This window comes from Antedon mediterranea, chromosome 7, assembly GCF_964355755.1.
Source record: "Antedon mediterranea chromosome 7, ecAntMedi1.1, whole genome shotgun sequence".
NCBI classification, from domain to species: Eukaryota; Metazoa; Echinodermata; class Crinoidea; order Comatulida; family Antedonidae; genus Antedon; species Antedon mediterranea.
The window spans coordinates 9,705,284-9,731,617 of NC_092676.1; the positions used below are offsets into that span (position 1 = coordinate 9,705,284).

Sequence of the window (26,334 nt, forward strand, 5' to 3'; positions counted from 1 at the left end):
CTTTTTTCATTATAATTATTCTTTTTAGATTTTTACAGTAATATTGATCCAAGTAAATAATTTATAGTTTGCAGATGATACTTGCCTAATTGATTTAATTTCAAATAATCCTTGTTCAATGAATATGTTGAATCAATTATAGTATGGTGTATGAAAACAACATTTTCTTGAACTAAATGTTTTATTCCTCTGTCGTTCAATCAATTGTATTGTATTATTATTATTTGGTTTTCTCATATCAATGTTAGCACCCAAAGTCAAATTTAAAAAAATTCTAAAGAAGGCCAGCAAAGTTATCGGTGTCGAATGAAATCTCTAAATGATATGTTTAAAATTTTTAACTTAAAAAATAAAAACTCAATTTTACACTCATATATTATACACATATATTATTATTAGCAGATCAGGAAAGGGCTAACACAGAAAGCAATTTCCACAAACCGTTTCAGATGTTCAACACTGTACATGGCATGCAATTTATTTAACCAAAACTTAAAAAGATAGTAACTTGTATGCGTTTATTTAAATATTTATCACTTTGTCTTATTTAATAAACTACTATGGTACAAAATATATCTCAAAATTGTAAAATGTTGACAATAAAGTAGACTTGTATCTTTTATCTAAACATAAAAGTCTTTAAACACCGGTGTTTTAAACATACTATTTCATCACATCATTGGTAGAGCTGTAATGATATAATATAAATATGTCTAAGTTTTATCTTCAGGATTAAATCATCTGATATAGACCTTACAATTGAACTAGAGGACACTATTCGATCTAGATAAAAAAAATGTTTTTAAAGAGTTTTAGGCCAGAACGAAATATAAAAGTGATGCTCATAATTTTATGTCGTTTTTTCATTGACGAATATCTATTGTATATGAATAAATGTGATTTTTTTCTATTAGCTTTAAGTCATGGCCTAACATCTTTCTGGAACAGTTTCTACAGCGTAACCCGTGTGGATAAGCAAACTGATTTTCTCTACCATCCCGATGTAGATCAAATTGATATGAAGTCATAATTTTAACGGAACATTCCAATTGAGGATGAATAATATAAAACAGATACGTTAGGCTAGTCAATCTATCATTTTGAGTGAAACAAATTTTTTAAATGGTCACATATGATGAGGAGATGGACATTTGAGCATCACACCTCTGTCACTCATCCCGATGATATGCAAATTAGCTTAAATATGCAAATTAGGGTGAAATTACAGGGTTACCATATCTCAAAATTTTCAATTGATTTTTTCACTGATTTATTCAAAATGTATGTAAATGGTGAATGTTTAGGTAAAGTAGGTTTATCAGGTGGAGGAAATATGAATGTACCATAATGGTGTTACACTGACAAAGGATGGGAACCTGATTGTTGCAGACTGCTACAACCACAGAATACAAATGTTTGATGCAAAATGATAAGTTTATGAGAATTCTTGTATGCAAAGGTGAGGAAGATCATGTTGTTCGCCCTAATTATATTGCCATAGATTCTGAAGAAAACATGTTGGTATCAAGTAATAGCAAACTATTTTATTTTATCAAACGAATAGATGATGGTGTTAATCTCTAACAGAACTAGGAGTGTAGCTGACATAGCAAATAATGGAAATAGCAATGTAAAAATATATAATTACTTTTGTATTAATAATTAGCACATATTTTTTTGATATCTGCCATCCCATGCCTTCCGTGTAAATTGTATAAAGCTATTTTGTTCAACTTTGTTAATAGTACATTCTTCCGGTTAACGTTGTTAATTATTTTATTTATATTTAACTTAAGTTACAATACAGTGTTTTTACCAATCTCTAAGCAAAAATCTGTATAATAGTGCTTTACTTTATTTTAAACAAAATGTTAGCCTATAGTTTGCTTTGTGTATGTAATTTGTCTTATTTGTTTATGTATTGTTCTGTCATTGTCATGTTTTCATTGTTATTGTTCTTTTTACGTATTATAATCAAGTCTATTTATTATCACACCGCTTTGTTTTAGGTGGTGGGCATGTTCTCCAACAACTCTTGGTCTTTTCCCACTAGGTATCCACTTCCGACATCTCTTTTCTGCTGTTTTGAAAAAGAATCATTCATGATTGATCTATGGAAACATCCTGAATAAAACTGCTTTAGTAAACTGATATTTACAAGCTGGATTTATTGAATATAAATTACATAAAACATAGACAAAGGTTTACAAAATTCAGTGAACGGGAACTGGGACCATGCTTTCGGTATGCTACCATTTGTATATACAGAGCTTTCGATTTGCAACGACAGGACTTAATCAATTAAAATGCATTACGTAATATGTTCCAGGATTTTGTGCAATGAAGCGATTTTATTTATTTTTTGTGACGACCGTAAAAAGGTTCAAATGCGCGCATGCATCTGTGATGGATCTAAGGTCCAGTATCATACGGAAAAATCGCCAACTGCACCTAGATTCGAATCGCAAATCGAAAGCCACTAAAGAATTAAAGCAACCACTAAAAAGCGATGAACAAATAAATATTGTACCATATTTACTAAGTTGTTATGTCATAAACCCAATAATTTTAAATTAAAAAAATAAACCTGTAATACAATTTTTTTTTGTATCATGCATCGATAGACCACTAATTATCACATTTGTGCTCAATTTTGTTCTCGCAGGTATAATTTATAAAGTATCGTACATCAACTGTATATTGTCTGTTTCATTATTTAAAAATGCTTATTTAAAAAAAACGCATATCAAATAAGTGATGCTTAAAAAGTTATAAATAAATCCATCCAAATAATTATAATGTAGCCAAAAAAGTCTAAAGATGTCGAAAGATGATTTGGACATAGTTGTCAACCAAGTCTTTAACTACCCGATTGTCAGTGCTGTATCTCAACATAATACAGTACAATATTTGCCCAGAATATTTGGCAATACTGTACACCATTCCATCTGTATACCACTTAACACACTTGGAGGTACATTGATGTATGCAAATACATTGGTAATAACTAATATCATTTTCCCCACTGGGTAGTGATGAAGAACCATATCATGGAATAATCTGAAACTGGAACTGCTACACTTTTCAATTTCATTTTAAAAAGGCAAGAATGATACTGTATGTCATTGATGTAAATGTTAGTTTCCATAATAGTCATATTATAATACTGTAAAAAAAAACACATTTTCGTCTAAAAAAACAACTTTAGAAAAATAACAAATAACATACAGCTGCCAATAATTAACATTGCAGTAGGGCCTAAAACTTAAATTTCTATACCACATAATTAAACAAACACGAATATTTGCTACAAAGGTGGATGCTATTTGTGACCTGCTCTGGCAAAGTGAAACATAAGTCGAAAATTTAAATTTTTCAGATTTGTATTCTATCTGGTAGGAAATGTTATATCCTTTACAATGATACCAAACTTAATATTTAACATGAAGGGGATCCCGAGATATTGTACGTTAAGTCGAAGCATGTATAAAGAAATATACAAATAACAGTTTTGAGAAAATCATGATTGAATGTCAATGTTATTTTATAAAATAACAACACAAATTAATATTTGTTAATCTAATAGTGTATACTTTCTAAGTATCACACATTCACAAAATATGATACAATGAAATGTTTTTTGGTAGGATATTGATTACTGTGACAATGCATACAAAAAAATATTTCCACATTCTATGTTAAGTACATACTTGTGTTTCTTTTAAGCACTTGCTTAAAATGGTAAAAAAGGGGGTAAATTAATGTTTTTACACTAAAAAAACTGTATTATTCTTTAAGAATTAATTAAATGTATACAATAAATTAAGTTATATAACATTAAATACCATTTCTTGAACTACTGGATTTAAGTACGTTCTTAAAAGTTACTTAAATAATTTAAATTTTAGTTGTGTAGTGCCTGCTGATTAGATAACAAATACAACTTAAATACCATTATGCGATTGCTTTAATCAATTAAATAATGGATATGTTTTAAGCACATACTAATAATGTATTAAGTTTGTTTTAAGCATTTACTTAAAATTGTGTAATGTTCATGAAATTATGTTGATGTAAGTGCATAATAATAGCCTACAATAACATGAATTAATACAATACTTATTATGTAAAAACAATAAATATGGTAGGCCTATGTGATATGTAGGCAAATAAAAGTGCCACTTAGGCCTAGCCTACCTATCCTAGCTAGGCCTATTTGCCCTGCAACCTACCTAGCTAGCCTACCTAGGCCTAGCTAGTCTAGTCTAGACCTGCTAGGCCTACCCTAGGGCCTAGGCTAGGACAAGTAGGCCTAGAAGGACCCAGCCTGTAGTCCAAAAGGCTACTTAGTAGGCCTAGGCTAGTCACTACACTGGCTGTAATAATTTAATATCATAGGTCCTTTGCTACTCTCATTATGTTTTTATTTTTTAGTCATTGTATTTGGCCTAGGCCCTAGACTAGATCCATCGATTATCTTAAATCTGAATTGTTTACACTCTCTTCTCCGCGTAAAAAGTAAACAGGTCAAAGGTCATTATAAGGATAAGCCAATTACAGTACTGTATTTCTATTACGCGCTAGCCATTACGTGGCGTATCCTTGACAACGGATTTCTGTTGTGTAAAAATCACGTCAGAGAAGCTTTTTACCTCCTCTAATTCCCGCTGAAGAAGCCAAAAATATTGAAAACCACTTGAAATACCCACTGAATATGGCTTATGAATATTTAAATTTTCAGACTCTACCATGTTTCTAAAGGTAGCTATACAAATATTTTCATAAACTGCACAGTTTTCTAACAGTGTTTCATGCACTTTATTTCATTTTTTTGCAACAAAATGAAATCAAGACAAAATAGGTACTCATTAAAATCACTTATTTAGCCCTTTTATAAACTTAATTCACACAAAATGAAACTTGATCTTGATTCTTAAATAGTTGTAGATTCCAAAAAGGGGAAAACCCTATTTTCACCAAGATAGTGATTTTTAACGTACATAGTACTTCTATAGGTCAATACACTGAATAAAGATCAGCGAGTTATGTTTCACTATGCCAGAGCAGGTCACATTTATGATATAATAGAAAGGTTTTGAGATTCTTCATGACTTTTGATTTATATGGTAATGCACCTATCTCTTAGCTTCCTTGTGTTCCAATATAGAAATGTCTGGTATTGGATAAGAAAGGGTATGAACATTCATATTTGTGGCATAATCTACAATGAGCCGTTTCAGAATCAATTGTAGAGCATTGTTTTGCAGACAAAGCACAAATTATAGAACGTCTGCCTAAACTATGTACCTATTCAATTACAGGGATGTATCTGGAATCATCTCCCTTACCAGTGGTATTTTAATGTGACAGATTCCTTGTAATATTACTGTACTATATCACAAGGATGTCTAGCAATATAACATGACGCTTTTGAAACAATTTTTTTAGCATGGTTATTAAATTAATCTTATATGTTTAGCCCTACTCTCACATAACTGTACTACAAGCAATTTGCAAGTAATTCTCAGGTTGGGCTCGAATCCACAACCTCCATATTGCTAGCCTAGTGTACTGTTTATAATACCTCTATACCATCAAGCTTGCACTGACAGCTAGGATTAGACCTAATCCTGAGGAAGCAGCAGGTACTGAATATAATTTCTAGCTACTAATAGTAATATTTAATCAATGTACTACGGAAAATAGCTTTTTGCAAAGTGTTCTCTGTGTATCGGTATGTTTGTGTAATGACAAACCATCATACTTAGATAAACTATAGCTCCTGACACAAAGCTTCAAAGTAAATCATGCAATAATCTTTATACACATTTCTTCAGAAGAGGATTTTTTTTTGTGAGACTACAGTTATCAAAATTCTTTTCACTTAGCACAGAAAGGTACATTTTGGTAAATTACAATATGTAAAAGTATGTCTACGTAACATCTGTGACAATTTTGGTTGGTAAGGTTCAATAACAAAGGATATAATGTAGCTGCACCCAAATGCAACTTGAAAACTTTTTGTAATCCACTGTTTGTGCAGCATTAATTCAAAAAGTGTTTATAATGCAAGTTTTGTAAAAACCAATTTAGCAGCACACATAGCTTCTGCCATACACTTGTTTTATGTTGAGGTGACTCATGTTTTGTTTCCATTAAACAACAAGAATAGCTACCTCCTTTTGTTTTCACGATGTGCCACACGACTATGCAGCTATTGAGTCTAACAGTTGAACATGCTCATTTGTTTCAGAGCAATCATAGAATGACTTTTCGACTTTATGGCGCATCGGGATATTTAATAGAAGAATTAATCCTCAGTAAAATGTTCATGTTAAAATTGGCATGATCTTATGTCGCATGAGCTAAGGCAGCAACGCTGGTTATATTTTGATCCAACAGCTGGGTTTCACCCATAGCTCCTGTACCAGCTAGCATCTTGGTAATATCATGGTAAGTGCCAACCTGCCATTAAAAAATAAAATCATGAGATATTATAACACTAGATCATGGCAAACTAGGCAAAAATTTATCAAATTAATATTTAATATAAGTAATTTTATAAAAACTTTACTGTATTTCAATGTATTAAAACAAATGTGGTTTGCAGTCATGTTCCAAAATGTATATTAAATACATGTATGTATATTAAATACAATATATGTAATACAGTACAATCTACATTATAACACACATTAGATTCTTGTCATTTGATGGGAAGATTGTTGGTCACAAGATAATCATTATCACTATTGAACTCTTAATTACATCCTCGAGAGTGAAATGTCATTATATGTACCACAAATTTACTTTGAGCATTTATTTTTGTAACATAGTGAGCAACCATTGCACGACACAAGGCTATTGACTGATCATCTTCGATCAACCTGTAGTGTGCGCCATCTATAATTGTTCTACTCTACGTTCAAAATTGGAGGGCTCCTTTCGAATCGTTCATCCTTGCCCTTGGCCTAGCCTCTAGTTAAAATTATGTATTATAAAACAAATAATGCATGTTTTATATTCATGCAATGGAACAAATAATTTCATTTGATGAATTTGTACAACGATCATCCTAGCAAACCGTAAATGGTATACTTGGATTTGAAAGGAATGAGCATAGTAGTGGGGCGTGGCTGAGAAGTGGGTGAGGCTATGAACATAAAGAATCTTACCTCCTGTGGTATTGGTTCTAACTCATCGTTTCCTTTATTAAAGCGCCCTCCATCTCCTCTTACTCTATTCATTGCATGACGATGACGCGACTCGTGTAAATATTTCTGTGTGCAAAAACAAAAGGTTTGATTGAACGCATCAACTGTATTAAATGGCTAGGAACAAAAAAAGCTTTAAATTGACTTTTTGGACGTAATAAATATTACACCATCAGGATTGGGAAGAAAAGGCGAAGTCTTCTTTATGCATTACTAGCAAGTATACCTTCCACAGGTTTCAAATGTAGTTTAAAATATTCCCAGTACAATTCTGATCATTTTGATACTCATTATCCACAGACGCCAGTATCTCCCTAATGCGCACCCACAATGTGCATGCATGCAGTAGGAAAAATGTATAACAAACAATGTACAAACTCTCTCTAATAATATAGTTTAAAAAAAACATTATACCCCTCGTAACATAAGTACTTGACCTGACCTGTCAACACAAATTGAAAGCTTACTAATAAGCAATTTGACTACATACAGTATAGTATAAAAAGGCAATAATAGGATTTAGGGGAGAATTCATCAATTTATTTGCAGGGGATAAAAAATAATGAATATTGAAATAGCATACCCTGCGTTCTTTAGGTATTTTACCCTCAGCTTCCAGCTTGGCTCTAGCTTGCCTTCTCTTTAAGATACGATGGTATTGCTTAGCATTCACATACAATGGTTCTTCCTCTAACAATTCTGCCCCTGGTAGTGGTATTCTCTGCATTGTGGCTGCAGCACCACTTGCGCCTGGCACCATCTGAAGTTAATTAGCAAAGCTTGTCATTAATCTAATGGTGCTGGTACATCACAAATGGTGTTGGCTGGTATGAAACCGAATGTTGGTTACCATGTTGCTGCTGGTATCAGAAATATTGGTACCAGTGAAGATGTTGGTACCATTGAAGCTGTTAGTACCAGTGATTGTGTTGATACCAGTTATGATTTGATGCCAATTGTTTGTATCAGTGATGGTATCATCAGAGATGTTGGTAATATATTAGCACCAGTGACGGTGGAGGTATTAGTGATGGTGGTGGTATCAGTTGATCATATTGGTATCAGTGATGGTGTTGGTATCAGTGATGGTGATGTCAATGATGGTGTTGGTATCAGTGATGGTGTTGGTATCAGTGATGGTCTTAGTATCAGTGATGGTACTGGCATAAGAGATGTTGGTAACATGTTGGTATCAGTTGATCATATTGGTAATCAGTCATGATGTTGGTATCATTGATGGTGTTGGTATCAGTGATGGTGATATTAGTGATGGTGTTGTTACAGTGATAGCATTATAGTATCAGTATATGGTGCTGGCATCTGGAGATGTACTATCTAATAACATTTCTTTTTTTATGGTATTGGTTAAACTTACCATGACCACACTTCCTGTGTTAGTGCCACTGTTTGTTGGTACAGTAATGGCAGTCGGTGTTGCATTTGCTTGAGTGGAGGCAGGCTGTTGCACTTGAATTATACCTGCTAATAACATAATAACAAAATACTGTTGTATATTTTTATACAATACTGTGCTGTCATAAAGACAAGGACAGTGTTGTTCAGTCATGGTATTATTAAGACATTACCCACCTTGTCATCAAGTGGCCAATGTCGCTATATGCAAGAGTACTGTAATTTTATTTTGCATGAAAATTTGTTCTGTTTTTACTAGGCTTCACCTTGTGAAAATATCACCTTTCATCTTTCACTTCATTATCATGACATTATTTGTAGCATTGCACCCAAACACATTCATTATTTGTATGTATAAAAGTACCTTGATTTTGTTGAAGAGCTACAGCATTATCAGAACCTGCCACTGGTTGTAACATCACTGTCTGTCCATCTGATGTAACCAGTTGCTGAATCTATCAAGATGCAGAAGAGTAAAGTTTATACGACATACAGAATCTCAATGCTACTATTATTAATAAGTGCTTTTAGTTTTTCACGTTGAATATGTCGACTGCTACCCTATGATACGCGTATGTGCTAGGCGACTGTTTGGCACATTGATTGCCAAAATTGAGCACTTGTTCAGTGGCATTTTGACATTTGATCTCTGACAGGAGTACGAGTGGACATATGACGTCATAACACTGCAAAAGTTTACCAAAATCATGACTGAGAATAGTCGCGATGATTTTCAGAGAATGTAGTAGCAAATTTCAGTCAAATTATATTTCAAAACCGTGAATTATTGATTTGTATTGGTTATTTTAGATAAAGCCTTTAATAATACAGGTTATGACCTGGGTCTTATCACTTGGACGCCAACCATCCAAAATTAAGGATCTAGGCTAGCCTGACATAAGCTCCGGGCTAAGCCTGTGTACTTCCACTGGAATAGCACCATCGACGAGTGCTACTAAAAAATTAGAAGGTCAGATCCCAAGGTCATTATGTCATACGTCCAGTGGCACATCAACGTAAATGTCCACTTAGGGTATGTTCAGACTCACGCCGTTAAGGTGGTGTTATGTAAGCGGCGTACATATTTTTGTGTCTGAACCATGCTGCGGATTAGCGTTAGGGGGCTGTTACACCGCGCCAGTGGCGTTAACACCCCTAGCAGGAGAGGGTGGATTTAATAAAGCTAATCCAGTGATGCATCAGTGATTTTAACCTTAACCAATGAAAATAAACGACCACGGTTAGCAGGCCAACAGCATAGGGCCTACCTGTACAGCGAGATAGCTAAACGTCAAACTATCAGGTTTTCAATTTTAAAGATTTTTTTTAATCAGATAATTGTCCATGTAAAAATTATGTTTGAAATTATTTGAATTAGAATGCAATTCTGCAAGTAGTAAGTAGTAACCCTCTGCTAAAAAGCCGTATACGATCCGTATACGCTGAAAACGTATACGACGTATACGGATCGTATACGATTTCACTGTTTACATTATTTCCACAAGAGTTGGCGTCGTATACGTTTAGCATACGTAACGCATACGTTGTTTATTCATGATAAGTATACGAATCATATACGAACAAACTAGGCCATTTTATAAATTATAATAGCAGTAATGAGTAGAATAGAGCTAAATAAAACATTTAAATTGTCATTACAACAAATACGTACGTAGGCTCTGGTCTAGGCCTAGCTAGCACCAGCCATTAGATATGCCTAGTCTAGTAGTATTATTAGTAAGTAGTAGGAGCTAGTACATAAGATCATATTTATTTCCATATTTATTAGATAGCCTAGGCTACCGATACAATTCAAACAACGTTTTTCGCAAGTAAATAAAGTACGCTAAACAGGTATACTACTAGGTAGGCCTAGAAAAAACAAGGGGCCATTTTCACAAATCGACGATGTTGTTTGCAGTTTTCCTTTATAAAATATGACAGAGATCAGTAAGTGCAGCCGCCGACAACGACCGAGCGTCGCTCGGTTGCCTACAGTTCCAACTCGTGGTCGACTCGGCTCCCTGGGGGCCAATCATGCATATCATCGGGTGAATCATTGGGTTCGTCGTTCTCAATTCGTCACGCCACGTGCGAGCTTTGGGTGGTCAAATTACATTGTTATGTTAAGCGATATTATTCCGCGACGTGTTGTAGCAATGGAGATGGAGTAACAATAATTCGGCAAATAATGCCGAAGAGGAAAACCATGACCCAAAACAGAAGTGGGGTCATTGTATAATAATAATAATTATTATTTAACGATGAATACATTCGGATTTTGAATATGAAGTCGATCACTTCCGCCGAGGAAAAAAAAAACACAATTAGTGGTGATTAGTAAATACAATTATATCGAATCTCAATTTATTCCCGGTAGCGAACAGATTGAATTGCTTTCATTTATCTCAGCGGTATTTCTGCTTGGTGATTAAGAAATCATAAAACATATCTTTCTTTATTTTCATGGTATTCCAATATGTTAAAAAATAACTACCCTCAACTTTAAATAACAAATTAAATAAGTCTACTAAACATTGTTGAAATCCCATGGACCCAACAATACCCCAACTATTTCATTAATAATTGTTTATTTGTAACAGTTTATTTGAAATCCTTGTCCTTTGTTAATTCAATTGTGTGACAATTAAATTAGATTGTACATGCTTATGCTGTATATTATGTAAAAAGATGATTCATGGTAATATCAGATTCTTCGTACTACATTCATTAAAATGATAAACAAATAGCCGGCAGGCGTGTGTACAGAGGGGGCACAAAAAAACTATTACCTACTAATATTGTACACAGTTTTATTACATCCTTTTTTAAAGTAACACTAACAGTGCATATTCAATTTTATAGTAAAACGTAAATACGTGGTTACGAGGCGGTATCAACTAGGCTCATAGTTGTTTACCACGCCAATGATATGAATAAAGCCTATCTTATTAAATAGTATCGCGCCCGCGCATATACAAAAAAAAAGTTACAAAGGTTCACATATTTATATTAACAATTTTTAAAAAAAATTTACGAATTAAATAAAAATAATTAAATACCGCTCGGCTTATCAATGATGGAGGCATAAAAATGGGGGCGTAGGGTACCATTTTACCAGGGAGATGTAAATTAATTTTTTAACAAACATTTAAACTGGTTGGTTTTACTGCGTTCGCGTACAATTTATCATTTGGATTTTTAAAGTTATATGTATGTTATGTTAAATTGTATTTATCAGTGACAACTCTAGGAAATTTACAGCAATTAGTTCTGTATGCCTAAAATAGTAAAATGCTCTAAATAAAAACGTCGGAGCTTCTTTTTTGTATTTCTGGCTGTTGAATGTTTTGTTGGCACCCCCTAACTCTACAACTATGATATCCATAATGCATCTTATTTCCATTTCACCGTTGTTGATATACTACTAGCTAGAGTAGGTTATTAAAATAATACAATATAACCAAATCTAATATATGGGGGAAAGCTAGCTAGCTTATTTTCACAATGAGTGTACTCTTTTGCTTGGTGTATTTTCCCCAGGCCTAGTTACTCTTAGTTTACTAGAGCTGCTGCAGTAGCTATATACTGCATATTCGATATATACAATTACAATATGCCTATAGCCTAGCTAGCTAGAAGTTATCGAATTTACTATCTACTTGGGCCTACTGTAACTAGGCCTACATCCCATTTTTTAAATTTTTTTTATGGTGAGTAAGTTAAAACCCGTAGCCAAAAAATCAACAATGATGATTGAAAATGAATGAAATCTGATCCATCCATGTGATGCATGCATGCAGCGCACATAACACAGGCACGTTTTGGGCGAATTTATTTGAATCATTCCATATACTGCAACAAAAAATGTGACATGACAACAAAAAATTAGAATTGTTCGTAATTCAATAAAGTTAATCTTATTTTGAATTTACATATCCCAACAAACATAATACAAAACATAAAGATAGTCAAGTATCAACTTCCCGGGAAAATTGAGATCACAAGGAACTATGTTGGATGTATTATGTTCGTAACATGGTGTCATTTAGAAAACTGCCTCTCCAAGGTGAGTACTTTTTTTTTCTTTATTTGATATCTGAATGATACTTATACTTAATAGAAAGACAAAAACAGTATCTACAGTAGGTCGAAATTTAAAGCATTTAACATGCTAACGGTGGGCAGTGTGATCTCTGATATGTTGAGGTTAATATCGGAGATCACACTGCCCACCGTTAGCATGTTAAATGCTTTAAATTTCGACCTAAATGTACAAGATATTTCGTTCACAATTATGGGTGCGTCTTATACACAGGTGTGACTTATACACAGCAATATACGGTCTTATAATTTCATCAAACTATTTGAAATTGATTTTCTTGAACAACATTTCGATTTGTTTAAGCTCATCAAGAGAAAACTGGAATTGCTCTCTGGCATTCACCAGCACTGGAGCGGATACAGAGCAGATAATGTTCCCTCTTGGTTGGGTTGAATAATCCTCATCTGATGGCCAAGTGTACAAATTATTCCCCTGTTTTTTCATGTATTTGACAGTAATGAGACCACTTTCATTTGCGATGTGAACCACCTCTGCCATGTACACAGATGTAGTGTTGTTCTTTTTACCAACAGAATGCAATTGTACGGCTGCAAAGTTTCCAACTTGAAGATCCCTGCAAAATAATAATTCGAAATCAAGTCAAATATTAAATAAAAGCGTGCAAGAGTGTGTAAAGAGCCATTATCGCAAAAATTTTACAACACAAATATTTCCACTTTTACAGTAATAAACAAATTATATGTACAGGTACAGTACCTCTTTGATTGATTATCTTGATGATGTAATGGCTGGACTGGCAATAGTGGTACATCAGACTCATCATCTAATGTAGTATGGGCAGATTTGCTGAAATAAAAACCAACCAAATAGTATATGTTGTGTTTTCAGAGCTGCTCATTTGTATTTTATTAAGTGTTAACACAAAAGTACAATGCTTACATCTTTTTTCACTATTCATATAAGTTTGTGCGGACTGGTCAGAATCTGTGGAGATTGGCAAGACAGGCACTGTAGTCTCATTGATTGACTGCTGTGTGGGTTCACTGCTATGCTTAAGTGATGTTCTGAAAAATATAACAATTATTGAATATTATATAGTACTACTGTGTTTTTCTTTTTCTTCTCAGTTCTCAGACAATTGTTTCATGAATAAATAAGAGGTCCTTAACAATTATCAAACAGTATGTTTAGGGAGGGGATAACTTTGTTGATGTTAATTCAAATGACTGTACTTTGGCACAAGTTGAAATTAGACATTTTCATGATCAATGAGTATGAACCTATGGATAAAACAAACTTTTGAATGTATCCAGTCAACCACAAAAAACAATGTTGTAAAAATGTTTATAATTGTGAAGGACCCCTACTGTTTTTATACTACAGTACATACCTTTCAATTTTCCCACTTTTAAGCGACATCAAAGAGAGTTGACCAGTGAACTTGATGTTTGGAAATGGTTGGCTCGATGTACCTCTACAAGTGTCGCAGAAACAGCTCCTTTCCTTTGTTCCGATAACATATGGTTCAATAACACTAAAGCTGTGAGAGCTGCGTGTATTTGGGATAGGACGGATGTTTGTAGTTCTTTCTCTGTCTTCTCTGTTGATTTCCCCATTTTTGACATAGAAGAAACTTCTTCTCATGTGTACATGGTCTTCCTCTTTGGGTTGCGACAAAGTTTCCTTGCAGAAGGTGAAGAGGTCATGAGCATTAGCGATAATAAATCGTCTTGATCTTACTGCAGTGTTTGCACATTTCTTCACTACTCCAATTTCACCATCGCATGGGCCCTTCCCATGTCGGCTGCCAAAAATATGCTTCTCCACTGGTCAGCCAAAATCCTGCATACCATGGGATGCATCAGAAAAGGAACTCTTACATTTATATTGCACAGGCGACCCATCAGAAAACTGGACTTGATTGTTAATCCTTAGCCCTTGCTGAACGAGATGTTGATTAGTAATGTTCACAAAATGCTGTACAGCATGGTAGTCATGTTTACGGTCGTCACTTATAAAAATACATGATTCATGCATCGGTTGCCCACACTCCAGACACTTGTAATAGGCAACAATTGGGTGAATGGTGGCCTGCTCATACGACCAATGGGCGCTTTGGGCTTCATCTTGAAAATGACAATTGAAATTTTGTCCAAAATCCATGCACAGTAGAGACCAGTCATCAGGGATACTATTTTTCAATAACTCAAATTGCCTTCCTTGCCATTTTGCATTTGCCATGTGTTTTGAAAATGGCTTCAGCTCCTCTGTCAGTTCAGAAACTAAACTGTTTACAGTTTCCACCTTCTCCTTTAGAACGAAGTGTTTAGCCTGAGTTTGAGTGCCGTTCTTATTTGTCTTTGTGTAAGCTTCGCTGACCCATACTTTCCACTTTATGGGGTCATCCCCATGGGCTTGCATAAGAGGCTGTAGGTGCTTTGAAACAACATCAACACCACATTTGTCGCATGTGCGGTCTATACACTCATTTTTGGGGAACATTCCTGGGGCCTCGCATACTGTTATGGATGAGGCTTCGTACTTGTTTTTCAAAGCAGCATGTTTGTTAGCAATGCACTTGGCATATAAGGATTCTACCTTAAATGTTACATTGATACAATACTCACACAGGCATTGCAAAAGTTTGGTCTTTGAAACCGGTTTATAGTTTGCTGGCTTGAGTGTGGAGAACTTGGTAAAACTAAGCGAGACAGTTGGATATTCAGCTTTAAATTGTTTGTAGGCCGTCTTCATTGTGCATTCCATCACCTTGCCTGGTGTCTTGTCTACAGCGGAACGTGCATCTGGCAATTCTCTTGCAATGTCCACCCGATCATAAAATGACAGAACTTTAGACACTGTGTCCTGGCTCAGAGCATCACTCCTTTGCTTTCTAAACTTCATCGAATGTGAATTGATTGGCTTGGTCAAAAAACTCCAACTCAGTCCTAAATGCTTTCGGGCAAGTGTTTTTCTTATTTTGTTTTTGACACACACGGCCATAAACAGTTGACGCCTGAGTTGTATATCAGTTTTCTTTCTGCTTTTTCGGATCTGATCCAAAATTGGCTTCACCGACGTAGAGTTGAGAAACTCCAGTCTCTTTTTTTGTATGGGAGACAAAATGCCTTTTTTCTTCAGGGCAGCTCGCTTCCTTGGTGTTGATTTTTCTACCATGCTAGAAAATATTTCAGCAAACTTATTTGGGCTCTTCGGCACCACTCTCCATGATCTTGATAAAGCCTTCCTTTTAGCTTGATTACTTGGAAAGGGGGTTGATGTTGGTGTCGACGACGATGTACAAGAGCTCTGCTTGTTTAAGGCATATGCCTCCCGTCGCTTCTCTAATATGCGCCGCTTTTTTTGGCTTGATTGATTTGCCCTCCTGCTACGTTGGTAATCCCTCCACTTCTGTCGTTTCTCATTGGTCTCCTTTCGGGTCTTCATTGGAGGTGTTGTATTGATACCAGCATCTTTTTTCCGCTGTCTCATCCTCTGCATCCTAATCTTTGCTTTTGCGTTGTCCCTTGCTCTTACTTCATCCCTTTGCTCTAATCTTCTTATCTTTAAGCGGGAACATTCAAATTTCCGAAATTCTGCATATTTTTTTGGATTTTCTTTTAATTTTTTAAGGTGCAACCGCTGTGCTTTAGCATTCTTCGTCTTTTTTGATTCCCAAGGGACATCATCCAGATCAATTTTATCACCTTTTTCAGTACAGCAACGAAGCTTCATTCTGAGTATTAAAAAATAATAGTTAAATAAATAAACGGTATGACATTTCCTGACATATATATATATACATTATCTTTTTAATAAATAATCTGTGACTGTGAAAGTCATCAGTACTTGCACATCAACCACAGTAATAGTACATCAACCACAGTAATAATATAGTGCAATGCTATCAAAAAATTTGAACACTAAGCTAGACCTAGGCTAGTCTATTACAAGTAGCATTTGATGGCTAATAATTATGGTGTTACATACATCTTTACTGAGATAATGAAATAGTTAGTCCGGTCCCTAAGGGGAAATGATGTTACCATAGTGGATACAAGTGTGCCCTTTGGCATGTTGATAGAACATGATATGGAGATACCAAAACAAAGTTACTGGAAATCTGATTTGACCTCTGTGACCTCTGACCTCAATTTTTATATTTCTATCTTAAACAGCCATATCTTGGCAACGGGTTGGACAATTGAAATGATATTGGTGTCAAATAGGTCAGAGGGTACATATTTATATTCGCTCTAATAGAACTTTTTTCAAAAACACGACCCGAAATGTAATTTCTGAATGTTTTGACCTTTGACCTCGGCTTACTATATCTCAATAACTACTGGTCAAAATTTCTTGAAATTTGTTTCAAATTGTTAAGAGCATACATATTAATATATACTCTAATTAAACATGTTCTTCCAAATTCACAGGAAATGCCATTTACTGACCTTTGACCTTTACTGTTTGAATATGTCTGTATCTCTGTAACCAAATGTCAAAAAAAGTTCAGTTTGGTATCAAATTGTTCAGAATGTAAACATTTATATTAACTCTAATAGAAGATGTTATCATATTTTTACTGAAAATGCCAGTTATCGCAGTTTGAGGTATGACCAGGATATACTGTTAAGTGTGCGTGTGTCATACTTATATACCCAAAATATAGATTTAATGGACCAGAACTTCATCCAATATCCTAGTTAGTTTACCTTTTACAATTTTCTTTAAACTTAAATTTTCATTTAATTTCAATATATAATTCCATCACATGGTAGGCCTACACCAAAGAGCAACACTCAATATCAACATAAAATTAGATAAACTTAAAGTTGATTAACATTTAAAAAAAAAGAAAGAAAATCAAGAACTTAAAGAAATAAAAGAAGAATTAACCAATGCGTTTTGATACTCATAAAACATATGACCTAATTACCAATTCATTGCTTGAAGTATGCTGAAAAAATGAAATGTTGAAAACAGTGAGGAAAAAGCGAAAAAAAAGTGAAAAATAAAAACAATGCTTAAAATATTAGAAATCTGAAAAGGATCAAAGACAAATTAATTACAAAGCTGATTTCTTTCCAAGAACATACTGTAGTGGAATATAAAAGGAAAAGGAACCAGTGAGCATTCAAAAATATTACCATCTATTCTTGTAGAGAAAGTGAAAGAGGCTATAAGGCAAATGCAAGAAAACAAAGCTCCAACACTGATGATGAAAAATGAGGCAATGACACATCCAGCTCATAACAATTACAACAAAATCTTTGAAACCAGAATAACTGAAGAGAAGCAATGATCTACTTTAATCCACAAAATCATGACAAAACTGACATCAACCATTACCGACCAAATGAAAATTATCACATGTACACAAATAATTTACAAAAGTAATAAAAAAAAAATCAGAGACCGACTAGAAGTAAATAAACCAAGATATAAGGCTTCATAGAGTAGGACCATCTTATAAAGTTTATCAATCAATTAAAATAAATTGAAATGAATAGCACTAAATCTTTGATTTAGAGATTATCAGAAAGCATTTGACTCAATAAAACAGGCATTACCATATTAGAGGGAATTATTATACCTCAACAAAATAATATTGATTACGATCGCTCAAAGAGAAATTAAGGAAGATTAGTAAGACAAGGCGACACTTAAGATCTTCACTGCATTGGAAGAGGTGTTTAATCAAAGAGCTAATCTAAGAAATAGAGTAAATATCACTTATAAAAATTTAACCAAAACCACATTGACTTCCTGCCTATGTTTTGCTTTAAATTACATTTTTTTAGGTATGCACTATATCATTTTTTTTTTCGATCCAATTTTTGGTGAAAGTGAATAACTATTATGTGACATTAAAATTGCATATTCAACAAAAATATTTGTAAAAATTACTTTGTCAGGGGGACAATAATTATATATATAATTAATAATATAATTAATAATTATAGCATGTGATATTATTAGCAAATATTTCAAATGTAGTTTTGAAACTTTCCCATTACAAACAATTGCCATAATTCTGATAACATTACAATACACCCATCCTCTGGGACTTATTTTTAAATGTAGCTTAAAACAGTACAATTCTGGCCATTTTTATGTGTATAGATGCATGCAGTACAGTAGCATTGGAAAAGAAAGAGAGGGGAGGTGGTTGGGGTGGATGGAGAGACACATTTTTGTTACATGTTTGTCTACACTATCAAACTAGTTTAACAAAAAAGGTTTGATGTCCCCAAATAAGGGTAGTGATGATGTCCTCGTGTCCATATATGGGCACATCACATTTGTTTGTCACATAAAGTTTGATAGTGTAGACAGAGTTTAACATTTGTGTAACAAATATGTAAAAAAATATGCGTCTCTCCATCCACCCCAACCACCTCCCCTCTCTCGCTCTCTTTTTATAGATTATTAGTTGCTAAATATGCAAAATGATGGGTCATAGCTCAAATTGACATTTCCAATTGAATTCTGACAAAATATTTTGTTACAGCAAATATAAATGTGTATATTCTGAACAATTTGACACCAAACTGAACTTTTTAGGACAAATAGTTACCGAGATATCGACATATTCAAACATTAGAGGTCAAGGGTCAAAAAAGCTTAATTTATGGTAGTTTTTTTAAAAAAGTTTCCATTAGACTAAATATTAGATTTATTTTCTTAACATTTTGAGACCATTCTCAAATCTCTGAGATTGCGCGTTATTGAGATATTAGGCGATCAAGGTCAAAGGTCAAACTCAAAAATAAAGCATTTGCGGCCATTTTTTTACAATTTTTTTCATTGTAGCGAATATAAATATGTATCTTCCAAGCATTTTGACAACAAAATTAATGTAAAATGTCCATGCGTTGTCAAGATATGGCGATTTTTAGTTATATAATAGAAAAATATAAAAATTGAGGTCAAAGGTCACAGAGGTCAAATCAGATTTCCAGTAACTTTGTTTTGGCATCTCCACACTATACTCTACCAAACTGCTATATTGAATAATTTGTATCCAGTCTGGTAACATCCCACCCCTTTTTCGCCCCTTAGGGACTGGACTAAGTAGCATCATTGTCAGAACAGACTACTTTTAACATTAATTTTAGAATATCTATTATGTACGTAACAGGGCTAACACAAACGTCCACCAGCAGGGAATCCTCACCAGCATATAGACCTAGCTAGGCCTAGCTAGGCGACGAAAATTGTGTCAAGTTTACGAACATCAACAACATCTCTATAAACATAGGAAAATAACACTTATCAAAATGCAATACATTTATTGCAGAATACTTAATAAATGTATTTACTTATAATTGTATTTTATGTTGATCAACACACTTTAGGATACGTGTTATTGGCAAAGGACAGCATGTATGAATTTAATTTTATGTTCGTAACAGGTGACACGATTATTCAGTGAGGGTAATTGGTAACGAACGTCAACAATGCATCAATTGACAGTCAGAACTACGTAATATAATACAACTTCACAGGAAATTATATTTATTTAAAATACAAAATCAACATGATGATTTTAAATTAAATTTCTTATTGTTAAAACAACTAAGATGTGTTTTATTTGGCAAAAAACAGATGTTTACATTGATGTTCGTAACAGCTGACCCCAAAGTATCAGCTGAAAAAATGTTTGTTTACACCCAGGGAACTGTAAAAAACACTAAGTAAATTACGATTTTAACATAAATTTCTACCATTAAGTAAAAAACCAAAGGTTATTATTACTGTAGTGTCCATAGATACTTATATTACAATAATATTTGAAAACATACCTTGATTGTGTTCCAACGTGATAGGATATTTGATAACAACAAAGTAATATGATGTGCGTAACACCGCGCAAAAAAAGTTGACACGAAAGGTGTTATCGTCTGTAGCAGTGACATTTGACCTGTATCCAGACGTTTTATTGTGTATATTAGTTGTACTGCTGGGGCTTCCTTATCAACGACCAGCGATGACAGACTAGCGCTCTGCACATGTGTTGTGGGCCTGGCCAATCTTCCAAATGACGTTCGTAACAAACTTGACACGACACACGTAAACATGTTTTGAATTGTTTTTTTAACTGATATAAATAGCCATACAAAATTATTAAACTTGCCAATGTTTTAGTTAGATAAGATATAAATTACAAATAATTCGTTGATTGAATAAACCTGTGTTTACTCGCAAGCTAGCCCCATATGATGTTCGTAACATTTCTTGACACGACATGTTACGAACGTAAGCCTGTGTTTACCATTCGAATAAAATTACATAATTGCGATTTTTTCACATTCTCTAAAACGGTCTCATAGAGCAACACGTAATGCATAATGCACACACAAAAAACACATAAATATTATCATTGGTGACCTCTGAAAACATAATTTAGTTTTAGAAGATTTTTATGTCACAATTTGGTGTCTATTTTTTATTTTTTTATTACATTTATTAAGTTCCGAAAAAAATTCCGCTGGGGTTTCATTCTTAATATTATCTTACATATTACCTATATCAACAACTTACATGATCGTAAAATATATGTACATTTAAATACATATAAGACTAAGTATCATATTTGTGCATATATATAATAGGGAGCCACATGTATTCTACATTTTTATTAAATCGTAATTTATGGATTTTACTTACTCGTTTTAAATTTAATATACTGCGGGCCCAATTTAATATTTATTTATTTATTTCCAAGTACATTAATATTATGTAAAGCACTTTCAAATTAATAACAGCACATTTTGTGTGATTCACTTATTAATGGAACATACAAAAGGTAAAGAAATAGCAGAGGGGATAAACAAGGCAGAACAGCCTGGGTGGGTTTTTATGCTTGCTAGAAAAACAACGTCTAGTAAAATACAGCACCAATTTTTTTCATTCGCGAAAACTATGAACTAAATCATCATAGGGAATTTAATGTACATATACCGACTGAAAAAAAACCAAATTGTACACTAATTATTGAAGTCAAGATGCTCCTGCCATCGTAAACGTATGCTATCGTCGTCTTGTAAAAAGAGGGACAGTCCCTTTTCGCTTGGTAATACGATGCAGTTTGTATACACGCGTCGTCGTATACGGATCGTATACGGATCGTATAATTAGGAAATTGTTTATAAATGATCGTATACGGTTCGTATATGTTTATTATGCGGGCAGGAACTTCCGAATTGACGTATACGTTTCGTATACGAAGTGGACTATCGTCGTCTTGTAAAAAGAGGGACAGTCCCTTTTCGCTTGGTAATACGATGCAGTTTGTATACACGCGTCGTCGTATACGGATCGTATAATTAGAAAATTGTTTATAAATGATCGTATACGGTTCGTATATGTTTATTATGCGGACAGGAACTTCCGAATTGACGTATACGTTTCGTATACGAAGTGGACTTCCTATACGAAACATATACGAAACGTATGTAAATCGTATACGTTCGTATAGGGTTTTTTTGCAAAGGGAAGAACAGTATATTTTGAAGGTAACATTGTATAAATAAAAATTGCAAAAAACAACATTACAATGTAAACTGTAATACGTTTGTCATGAATGTATGCATATACAGTATTTCTATCTGACCTAAGAATCAGAGCGTTTTACGCAAGGCATTGGAATGTTGATCGTTGTGTATCAACACCTTGTCTTTTAACGCCATTGATTACCGTACGTCTTGCGTTAAATAAAAACCGTGAGTTTGAACATACCCTTAATCTAAATGTTCATATATCTGTCGTGCACATTCACTCAATCTAAAAGTCCCTATTATCATGTCTTGAACAACGGCATTATATGATTTCAATAAGAAATATAAGAATTAACAGCTATTTTTACTCTTTTTTTCAAATGCGGCATGTAAGTTGAAGTGGGTGTTTATACTTACTTGGGCACTTTGCTGTCCTTGTGGTTGTTGAATGTATATTTGCTGAATCTGGCCAGCTTGACCACCAGCTGACTGGACCTGCATTTGTTGAGGAATCAGTTGAATCTGAAAAAATAAAATAAACAATTAGTAATTTATGTACCACTGCCAGGAATTACTAGTAAAAAAAAATTAGAACAGAAAGAGAGATAGCATTATGATGATGATATGCATTGTACTGGTAGACAGGTTGTGTTTGCAATAAACCAGTTAGGTACTGCACTCTATAAACAGAACAGTACAGCTAATCAATGCAGTACTCATTAATAATAATAATAATAAATAATAATAATATCGAAAATTTATAAAGTAAAGTCTCACAGCGCAACATGAAAAGAATAACTATTTTGAAATAGGGGGTTTTCAGGAGAGATTTGAATTGAAAGGGGATGGAGTGTAACGGAAGGAACGAGGAAGTTGGTTCCAGATCTCTCGTGCCTGAGCAAATAAGCACTTAGGCATAGATTTAAGGTTGGTTCTATGTGGTGTTAGGATCCGTTTCAGAACGAAGACATATGGTTTAATAAGTTCAATAAGATAATGCGGAGCAGTGCCATAAAGACACTCGTATGAATATTGCAAGTATAGGTTTAATATTTATTAACAAATGGGATGGATGGGTCGTCGTAACTTTTTTTTTTTATCAACAAAAATAACTTACTTGTTGGACATGGCCACCAGGGCCAGCAACCTGTAGTGTCTGGCCAACTTGTTGGATCTGCACTGCTTGTCCTTGGTTGCCTCCTGCCATCTGCACAGTTATTGGTTGATCCCCTGCCACGATCTGGTTACCACTCACTTGCACAACCTGACCCTGTATACAAATAAAATATACAAATGATTTTATAATTATAATACTAAATAGTCCTTATATCCATTCCCATGAAGGTTGGTTACTCCTTGCAAAAACAATTTTAAAATAAGGTCATCTTCAATAAAATTTATTTCTTAAGAATAAAAAAATGACAACATCCCATTTACACCCACTTTTTCCCCTTACCTGTGCTGGTTGTTGAACCTGTTGTACTTGCACCTGCACCTGCTGACCTGATTGGTTAGCCTGCAAAGCTTGTAACTGATCTGTGGTAATGCTCTGGGTCACTGAAGTACCATCCATGACTTATAATGATATAGCACACCTTCTTAACAAACATAGACAAGACAAATTTTTTTAAATAACACAATTATCTAATATTAAAGAAAATCTATCTAGAAAATATGTAATGTGAATAGTGGAATGATGATAATATTTATTATTAATATTAAATGCGGATTTGAAAAATTTAAAAAAATTGTTTTTTTCCATTTTGAAAATTAGTCATCAATTTGAAATTGGGCAAATAATTCCTTGTGGATACACATATTTCTAAACAGCTCCATTTTAAGTTTTTGAAATGTATCTCTGTTAATATAAAACCAGCACTTTCATGATTAAATCAACATTTATTAACTTCTAAATACAAAAACAAGACGGTAAGTTTAACATAAACTTCATAGAATTGTTATACGCAATTTGAAATTGTGCAAGGATTCATAATTGTATAATTTGTATGCAATTTTTAGGAACAGCAATCCTCTCATTGCCGCCGTGTGGATGGTTGTTAATGTTGCTGAGAAGTGTCGATGGCGGGGCTTCCCCTTTATGCTTAGGCTTACTACGTTTTGTGTTTATTATTAATATTTTGTGTTCAACAAATTGGGCAGCGCAATTTGAAATTGCGCAAAGAAGTCTTTGCACAATTTCAAAGTGCGCATAACAGCATGCACACTAGGCCCTAGAATGCCTTTATGGCATTCTATACATATTGCATATTGCTGACGTAGTGTGTGGCCGACCTGACCATATTTTAACTAGGCCTAGTTTCATTTAGTAGTCTAGACCTGACCTGACTTTTTTTAGCCATTATACTACTTATTTATATAATAGGACTAGGGCCTAGACCTGGATTAGGGTCGAAGTGGCCGCCAACCAAAGCGGCCGCTAGTTCAAGAACGGTAATCTGTATGGAACGCCGTGTGCGCTTTGATGGTCGCTGTTTTGTAATCTTTGAGACATAAAGATTCGGCAATACCGTACGTACATTAGTAATGCAATACTGTATAAAGATTCGATAGTATATTGTAAATGAGATATAAAGATTCGGCAATACCATAAGTACATTAGTAATGCAATACTGTATAAAGATTCGACAGTATATTGTAAATGAGATATAAAGATTCGACAGTACCATACGTAAATTATTAATGCAATACTGAATATAGATTCGATAGGAGAGTGCTCGAGAAATGTCGGGTCAGTTCAACGTTATTTTTTCCCTTCACTACCGGTACCAATATATTAGAGAGAGAGATATAAAGAATTAATAGTACGTAAATGAGATATAAAGGGTCTGTAATTAGTTACGCGAATTTCTGCTAATAACTCAACTGGCGGCCAGGAATAGTGATGAAGAAGGTGCGCGTTTCTGGCGTATTCATCCCCACGTTGCTTTATTGAAAACACAAACAATGTATTAAAATGGAATAACACTTAAATGTATAACACACCCTATTACTAATAATAAAAACCAAGATTCGATAGTACAGTATGTAATGAGGTATAAAGATTTGATAATATGTAAATGAGATATAACATAAGGATTCGGCAATACCGTACGTATACCGGTACCAATATATTAAAAAAGAGAGAGAGATATAAAGATTCAATAGTACGTAAATGAGATATAAAGGTTCAATAGTACGTAGATTATGATGCAAGTGCAAATTATTAATGATTCGATAGTAATATATGTAAATATATTTCGATAGCATGTAAGTTAATATTAAAATACAAACAAAATATACATTGATTTATCGGCAGGCAAACTTAATTAGAAATATAAAGATTCGATAGTACATGATTTGGCTTATATTTATTGGTTTGACCATACTCCTTTACTGTAACTCAACTAGCCATAGCGTTGACAACGACAATCAAAGATTAAAGCACACATGGTGTTCCATACAAATGACGATATTAAACTGGCGGCCACTTCGACCATACTCCCTAGACTTTTATTGTAGGCCTACTGGGGCTACGCTAGGCATTACATTGTAATAGCCTTGGTATTGGTTATGCTTACTACTGGCCTAGCTAGTAGCTAGCTAGGCTAAGCCTACCTAGGCCTCCTCTCTATCCACCCTGTCCACACCGACCACCACACCACTTCTCCCGGCCGGCGTCAGTCATGCTTTTTTATGACCGCTTTTCCAAGCGCCATATTTAACAATGGATCACCTCCCAAATTGTTTTATCTCGTATACAACAACTCATTGTAAGAATTATCAACAACAACAATCGTAACATTGACCATCAGACTTTAAATCTTTTCACAAAATATCATTGTTTTTATCGGAGACTTACCAGCGACAAAACGGTGAATGAAACTTTCCTGATTGGTTGCAAAACCGGAGACTTCTAGCCCGACAACGAATAGGAAATACCCCAGGACCAGAGATAGCCTATGAAAAAGACGCTCAGCACCGACCAATGGTAGCGCCCTGTTATAGAATGCAAAAAGTGCATAAATTTGAGTGTATAAATGTAAATCAACCTTGTTAATCATTCAATTATTCTTGTTATTAACAATCTAAAATATATGTATTTATATCTCTCTTAATAAATATAAATATGACAATGCAG

The 26,334-nt window shown here is 34.0% G+C and overlaps 2 protein-coding genes across 4 annotated transcripts; both read right to left on the reverse strand.

Annotated features, from left to right (window-relative positions):
* Positions 1–5,794: 5,794 nt before the first annotated feature.
* On the reverse strand, positions 5,795–26,146 carry LOC140055743 (nuclear transcription factor Y subunit alpha-like). 3 transcript variants are annotated; one of them, XM_072101135.1, is made up of 9 exons: positions 26,056–26,146; positions 23,653–23,794; positions 23,314–23,466; positions 22,614–22,718; positions 8,992–9,082; positions 8,590–8,693; positions 7,798–7,974; positions 7,176–7,280; positions 5,795–6,465 (listed from the first exon to the last, which is right to left on the reverse strand). In XM_072101135.1, the coding sequence occupies exons 2-9, from the start codon at positions 23,767–23,769 to the stop codon at positions 6,352–6,354; spliced, it is 966 nt and encodes a 321-aa protein (XP_071957236.1). In that variant the 5' UTR covers positions 23,770–23,794; positions 26,056–26,146; the 3' UTR covers positions 5,795–6,351. The 3 variants fall into 3 exon arrangements, with proteins under 3 accessions (XP_071957236.1, XP_071957234.1, XP_071957235.1); XM_072101133.1 differs by having other exon boundaries at positions 8,590–8,696; XM_072101134.1 differs by having other exon boundaries at positions 8,590–8,696; positions 23,653–23,791; positions 26,056–26,137.
* On the reverse strand, positions 14,524–16,603 carry LOC140054803 (uncharacterized). The gene has a single exon (XM_072099897.1). It carries the CDS (start codon positions 16,426–16,428, stop codon positions 14,524–14,526), a length of 1,905 nt encoding a protein of 634 aa, XP_071955998.1. The 5' UTR covers positions 16,429–16,603.
* Positions 26,147–26,334: the final 188 nt, after the last annotated feature.